Genomic DNA, 7,575 nt, shown 5'->3' on the forward strand with positions numbered 1-7,575 from the left:
GTGCTTTTATTCCGGGGAGACTGATTACGGACAATGCCATGATTGCTTTTGAGATTTTCCATTCTATGAAGCGAGGAGGGGAAGGGAGAGATGGTACGGTTGCTCTAAAATTGGATATGAGTAAGGCGTACGATAAAGTAGAGTGAAGTTTTCTGAAAATGGTTATGTGTAAGATGGGTTTCTCGGAGTTGTGGATTCGTCGGGTGATGGAGTGTATTTCTAGTGTGTCTTTCTCTTTTAAGGTGAATGATGAAATCTTCGGATTGGTGGTGCCATCTTGGGGCCTTCGGCAGGGGGACCCGATTTCACCTTATTTATTTCTCTTATGTGCGGATGCTTTTTCTTGTATACTTACAAAGGCTTCTCATGAGAAGAAACTTAGAGGGGCAAGGATATGTAAAGCTGCTCCTAGGGTGTCGCACTTGTTTTTTGCCGATGATAGTATTTTGTTTGCTAAAGCTACTCTCCAGGAATGCTCGAAAGTTGCTGATATTATCAGGGTGTATGAGAGAGCATCTGGCCAGAAAGTCAATCTAGACAAGACAGAGGTTGCTTTTAGTAAGTGTGTAACTATCGAAAGAAGACAAGAGATTGTTGATACACTAGGGGTCCGCGAAGTTGATAGACATGAGAAGTACTTGGGATTGCCGACGATCATAGGGAAGTCCAAAAAAGCCATATTTGCATTCCTGAAGGAGAGAATTTGGAAGAAATTGAGTGGATGGAAAGAAAAGTTGTTGTCGAAACCGGGTAAGGAGGTGTTGATTAAAGCGGTGGCTCAAGCAATACCGACTTACATTATGAGTATGTTCAAGATCCCGGAGGGACTTATAGATGAAATTCATAATTTGTTGTGTAGATTTTGGTGGGGTTCGATGGTTGATCATAGGAAAATGCATTGGCAAAGGTGGGAGAGGTTGTGTTTACCGAAGGCAAAGGGGGGATTGGGATTCCGAGACCTTAATTGTTTTAATCAAGCTTTGTTCGCTAAACAAGTTTGGAGGCTACATTCGAATCAAAATTCCCTTATTTTTAAAATACTTAAGGCTAGGTATTTTAAGAATTCTTCGGTGATGGAAGCTTTGAGGGGTCATGACCTAAGCTACTCGTGGCGGAGTATTTTGGGGTGCCAAGGGGCTTCTTAGGGATGGCTTGGCTTAGAGGGTGGGTGATGGTAGGAACATTTAAGCTTGGTACGATGCTTGGTTAATCAAGGAAGGAAGACCTTTTATTATACCATAACCTGCTGGAGTTGAGGAGGGTATGTTGGTCAGTGATCTGATGGTGGAGGGGACTTTGTGTTGGGATGCGACCAAGGTTCGTGAGCTAGTTGATGGGGTTACTGCTGCTGCTATTATGTCTACCCCGTTACCCCACCACATGAAGCCTGATTGTAGATATTGGTGCTACACAAAGAATGGGATATTTTCGGTTAAGACAGCATATTGGCTAGCAAGGAGTGTGGGTAGTGATATTGATGTGAGCAGCCATGCTGAGGAGCTATGGTCTTCTGTGTGGAAAATGAGTGGTCCACCAAAGCTTAAATACTTTGTTTGTGGTGCTGGGAAGGGGAATTTAGCAGTCAAGGACAGATTGGTGTCGCGTCATGTGCTTGAGGATGCTTCGTGTCAAGTCTGTGGTGATCAAAGGGAAACAATTATTCACTCTCTATTTCACTGCACTGCTGCTCGTGAAATTTGGGGTCATAGTGGGTTGGTTGATCAATTTGTGGATGCACCAACATAGTCTTTTGCTGAGTGTTGGAGCTGGCTGCAGGGTAAGGTGGATGGGCAGGTTCTGAAACGTATGGCAGCACTTATGTGGGCTGCATGGAGATGTAGGAATTTGATTGTTTTCGAGAATGAAACACCCAATTTTGTGATGCTCGCTACTGGGTTCTGCAAATTGGTGAGTTATTATGATGATTATGCTAAGAAAGTGATCCTTCCTGTGTCCCAACAAAGCGTTTCCAGTAATGTTAGTTTGATGTGCCCACCACAAGGCTGCATCAAAGTGAATACTGATGCATATGTTCCTGCAAGTGGGTTAGCTGGACTTGGGGTCGTGTTTAGGGATGAAAATGGCAGCCTACTTTTGACAGCAACAAAGAGAGTCGAGATCTCATCCCCGGAATGCATCGAAGCTCAGGCTATTAGGTATGCTCTTCTCCTTGCTCGGAGATTTGGGTATAGGAATGTGTGGGTGGAATCGGATGCAATTAATGTAATCAAGGCAATCACTTATAGTGCTTCGGGCTTTTCTCCAATCCATATTGTTTATGATGATATTAGTGTAGATAGAGCTTGGTTTAATGTTTGTTTGTTTTCTCATGCGAAGAGAAGTTGTAATATCGCTGCTCACTTGGTTGCAAGGAGTGATATGGGTGATAGTTTGGAGTTTGTACGCTTTAGTTCCTTTCCCCAAAGCATTATTACTTTGGCGGAATTGGACCTCTCTTCATGATTAATATATGCTCTATCTTCCTTTCAAAAAAAAAAAAAAATTAAGTGATCAATTTAATACAATTTTTTTTTTAAAAAAAATTGTATGAATCAGCAAAGTAGTGGATAAGAAAGTGTATTAATAAGGGATTGGATCAAATGAATGTAACCTCATTATTACATATAGTGAAAACTAGGTTAAATTCTATGCATTCATGATTATTTATATTTATTGTGAAAGAATAACAATTATTTAAGTCTTAGTATGGCAAGTTTTATTTTATTTTTTTTTGTATAAAATTATTCAAGGTGATATATTTTTTCAATGTTTTTTTTTTTTTTAAATTTTCTTTATATGAACAAAGTGATGAATTTAATTCAATTTTTTTAAAAAAAACAAAGTTTGTATGAGTCATCGGGTAGGAAAGTGTATTAATAAGGGATTGAATCAAATGAATGTAACCTTATTATTATATATCGTGAAAACTAGGTTAAATTCTATGCATTCCGGATTATTTAAATTTATCATGAAAGAATCACAATAATTTAAGTCTTAGTATGGATTTTTTTTTAATAAATTTATTAAGTGTCATATAGTTTTTGTAATGATTTTATCCATTTTCTTTATGTAAATAGAATGATCAATTTAATTCTTTTTTTTGTTTAATTCGTATCAAATTTTACATAACAAAACAATGGTACAAGTATAATAAAAAGAAAAATTAGACTATTATACATACATATATTTTTATAGTACTACGTGTTTTGAAAATCGGTTTTCTGTAACTACGTATTATAAAAAGTGAGTGAAATATTTATGTAATATTAGGTAACAGAGTAAAAAGTTAAAGAAATAGTTTAATGATGTACCTATAATAAAAACAAAATTATTAATCCAAGTAGGAATGTACTCTCCATATTAATCTTTAATTTTAAAAATAATTTGGTGTTAAAATGAGTGCTCCTCTAAACCACAAGCAACCTCTTCCATCAATGGTGATTGACATCAATTTGAGTTCCGAAATTGTGCTTATAATTAGTTTTTATATAATATAATTTTGCGCTCTTATTCAATAACATAAACTTACATATTTAATGGTGTAAACTTCTTTTATGAGCATCGTATAAATAACTTCTCATAGATTATCTAGTATGTAACCACAACATTTTATTTATCCTTTCTCTGTTAACCTTATCTTACTTAATTTATGAACACATTTTTTTTAATATGTTCAAATAAAGATTAATAAATTTAAATAAGTTCATAAACGAGACCTATTCATGAAAAAAAGTTTTGATATGTTTTAATAATTCAAGGGTTAGGTTTATATTGACCCTAAGTCTTGATGATGACTCCAAGGAACCTAAGCAAAGTCATAACAATTTAACTTTATATTTTAGCTGTGAGTAATGACAGGTTCTTGGTTGGACTAAGTTGTATGCTTTGAAAATCTGGAGTAAAAAGAGCATAGAACAATGTTTGAAGAGAGCTAATGAAGATAAGAAGAGTAATGAAGACAATTAGAAGTCGAATTCCTTGAGTAAGGAACTAAAGCCTCAAAGTCCAAGTTTCACAAGAGTGTTCTAAGAGTCTAATTTTTTGTTATTTATTTTTGGCTTCTTATGTACATGTTAAGTAAATTGAAGTTAAATAGGAGTCAAGTGGATTTTATTTATATAAGATAAAGTTTTAATTTTCTTACCTTAACTTGAATATTTATTTATGGAATATTTTGGAAAATATCTTTTTTCTTAACTATCTTTTCCTGTTTAAAAGGTTTTAATTTCAGTTTAATTGTTAAAGTTTATCTTTTGAAAAATCAGTTTTTGGAAAAGAATTTTATGCGTGTGTTTTTACTTGGTCAGTCTTGGTTAGGATAATTTAGGGAGCAGTAAAACACTTTCAGCATTATTAGGAAAAGTGTGTTTTGCTTGCTGCCCAAGATCCCACTATTTGCACTTCCTAGTCTTAAGGAAGTTGTGACTTAGTGGAGCTTAAGCAATAGAAAATCTAACCACATCTCCTCTCTATAGATAGACTTGGATTTTCTATTGAAAGACGCAGTTGAGCATTGTAATATTTCTAGTTTTCGAAAAGAGTGTATATCCACTTGAGTCATTGAGTGTCTTTGTACTTAGTATATTAGGGTATAATCTTAAGCTATATTGGGTTAGAATTGGAGTGAACACTAAAGTGTTTACTGCTTTGAGTGAAGTAAGGAGAAAGAGAGTTTTGTGAGATCAACTGATTGAGGGATATATTGGTTGAAGGGGAGCTCAAGTTTGTTGCGGAACTTCAGTGAGAGTCTTAGAATGTAATAGGTTGTTTTCCCTAATATAATCAAGAATTGAGTTTAAAATCCCTTGTGGTCGTGGTTTTTCTTCTTGATTAGAGCCAAGAAATTTTCCACGTATAATCTCTCTTTGCACTTAAAGTTTCTTTAAGATTTATTTTATAAATTTCGTGAAAGTTACCTTATTTCCCTACAATAAAATTCACCCCCTCTTGTATTGTTCATTAGAGTCAATAGGTTAGCCAGCCTATATTTGTTCAAATTACCACTAAAATAGAGTCTAATAAAGTTTAGCAAGTTCAATAAAGTCAAGATAAAATCAATATATTATGTAAAAATTATGCTATTAGAATTTAGAACTCACTCTTTAATAATAACCAGTTTCCCTAATAATAAACTCTTATTTTTATGATATGTGACTATTTATTCTACAACTATACAGCTCTTCAAAACTCTTTGTCTCTTTATACTAGCGTTACATGGGATATTATTAAGCTCCATTCATTAAAAGCTATAAGCTAAGTTATCACAAGAATTTTTACAGACTAATTATCTTATGAAATATTTCACCAAAAAAGTTATCTTATGAAATACAATACTTGTCTTAAGAACTCTTTATAGACATACTAATTATCTTAGACAACATATTTTCTTCTTAGTTTTTTCCACTAATTTAATAGGTTGGGATTTTGTCATGAAAGAATCCCCCCATCATTTTGTATCTCTTTTAACAAGAACAAAAAATCAATCACATTTACATTTTTAAACATTTGTACCTAATAAATTGATTGTATATTTTTAAGGAAAAATTGTTCTGATTAATCCCAACTTTGCCTCGTTCGCCAATAATAATCCCTACTTTTGATTATTCACTATCACTACCAACTTTGTATGGGATTAATTTCTATTGTACCCAAATGACTTGGAAACGGTTGAAGAGGTAAATTTTGCTGACTTATGATTAGTTGCACACGTGTCGCAACCTGATTGGTTCAAAATTTTTTAAAAAAAAAACAAAAAACAAAAAATTAAAAAAAAAAACCACAATGTAGGGAATATTTTAAGCATCCCACACTTTAGCTCCACTGTGATCATACACTTAAGCATGGTGGCGTCTAAAGGGAAGAAAACTAGAGCAAAAGAGTCGCCAACAAGTTTTAGGAACTTATAAATCGTTCAGAGGATGAAATTACACCCCTTCACGATCCATGAGATCGCTAACTCCATAGTGGTCTGGAACCATGACTTGATATTCGGGGATGAAAGTACAAATCCAACCTAAAAGAGATTGAACCTACCCTAAAAATAGGCCTCTACTTTATTCTTCTCATATTCATGTGCGCTTTCTAATTAACATACAACCAATAGGTTAAACCTAAACCTGTTTAATCTATGTTGGTTGAATATTAATACACAAACAAATCTATTATTGGCGATCACTTGAATTATAATCACAATAGCCTAAACAAGATTATTAATTATCTTATTAAGCGTGATTACAAGTACAAATCCTCTTTAAACATGCATAAAAAGCGTGATCAAGAAGTAACAATAATATATATCAAGCAACATAATAATAACAATAATCATCATAAAATAATCTCAATAAAGCATAATAATATCAGCAAGATCCTAGGCATGATACTAACAAGAGCAATAACAAACCCTAGTATGTCACTAAACATTAAAAATCAAAGCTTTATCCCTTATAAAATATGATACTAACATAATATTAGAAAGAAATAGGGAGCAACCTAAACATGATACTAGAAAGCAATAAAAGCATCCTAACATGATACTAGGAATTAAAATAATTTAAGCATGCTTTCTACAAGAAGGGAGTAAGCCAATAACTTACTTGGTTGCCTTGTATCTTTTCATAATTACAAAATACACGCGTTAGTAACTTCAATGAAAATAATAAATTAAACAATTAATTAAAATAATTGAAATAGAGATTTGGGACCAAACCCTCAGAAATTATCAACCTTTCATGTCTAGGGTGAAGACAACTTCGAACTTGGCTAGGTGTGTCTAAGTCTCGTGAATGCGGAATTTTGTAAATGGGAAAGGTTTAGAAAGAGGGGGAATGAAGAAGCTAATGCTTGAGAGAGAGAGAAAGAATTAGTGATTGTTCATGATTGTGAATGATTAAAAATGGGGAGATACGACCCCTATTCATAAAAAAAAATAGTCTGTAATCGATAGAAACAAATAAGAATTTGAATCAGAATAAAACTGTTGCCTGTCGCGGGCGGCAGAGCCTGTGGCCATGCGACATGAATCACGCATGGCGACAAGTGCTATCATTTGGCGACAGGATTGTCGTTATGCGACAGCTTAAAAGATAAACGCACTTTTGTATGGAATCATTTTCTTAATATAATTAAACGATAAAAACTCCATTTTAATTAATTTTAAATCAGATTTTATCTTAATAAAACACTTGTTTTTTTTCAAACCAAATTCAACATTTTTTCTAAAATATTAATTATCAATCCTAATGATATTAGAACTCAAAATAACCTTCTAGACTATTCTAGAATATTATAATCAATCCATAAAACCATTTCAGACCCATATTAGTATTTGGACCATAACTTCCTCATTATTCATCAGAATTGGGCTTATAATATATCATTAGAAAGCTATTTGCGAGCCCGATCCAACTACACTATTATTGGACCCTTATTATGGACCAAGCTAAATTGGAATGGCTATTTTCATAAAATACAGTTCTTTTCTAAAACAGAAACAAAGATTTTTATTAAAACAAACACATCACAAGACCTTTCACACTTTCACCGACCTATTCAATAATCAAGCAACGTGAAAAGTAT

General features: G+C 33.5%; 1 protein-coding gene across 1 annotated transcript; it reads left to right on the top strand.

Annotated features, from left to right (window-relative positions):
- Positions 1-1,806: 1,806 nt before the first annotated feature.
- LOC145636811 (uncharacterized) lies at positions 1,807-2,463 on the top strand. Its single transcript, XM_081688355.1, has one exon. The coding sequence runs from the start codon at positions 1,807-1,809 to the stop codon at positions 2,461-2,463; it is 657 nt and encodes a 218-aa protein (XP_081544481.1).
- Positions 2,464-7,575: the final 5,112 nt, after the last annotated feature.

The sequence above is a fragment of the Chenopodium album genome, chromosome 6, assembly GCF_948465745.1.
Source record: "Chenopodium album chromosome 6, dcCheAlbu1.1, whole genome shotgun sequence".
Lineage (NCBI taxonomy): Eukaryota > Viridiplantae > Streptophyta > Magnoliopsida > Caryophyllales > Amaranthaceae > Chenopodium > Chenopodium album.

Bases quoted from the DNA above. Each gene is read 5' to 3' on its own strand.
- LOC145636811 (XM_081688355.1), top strand. From the start codon at position 1,807: ATGGCAGCACTTATGTGGGCTGCATGGAGATGTAGGAATTTGATTGTT.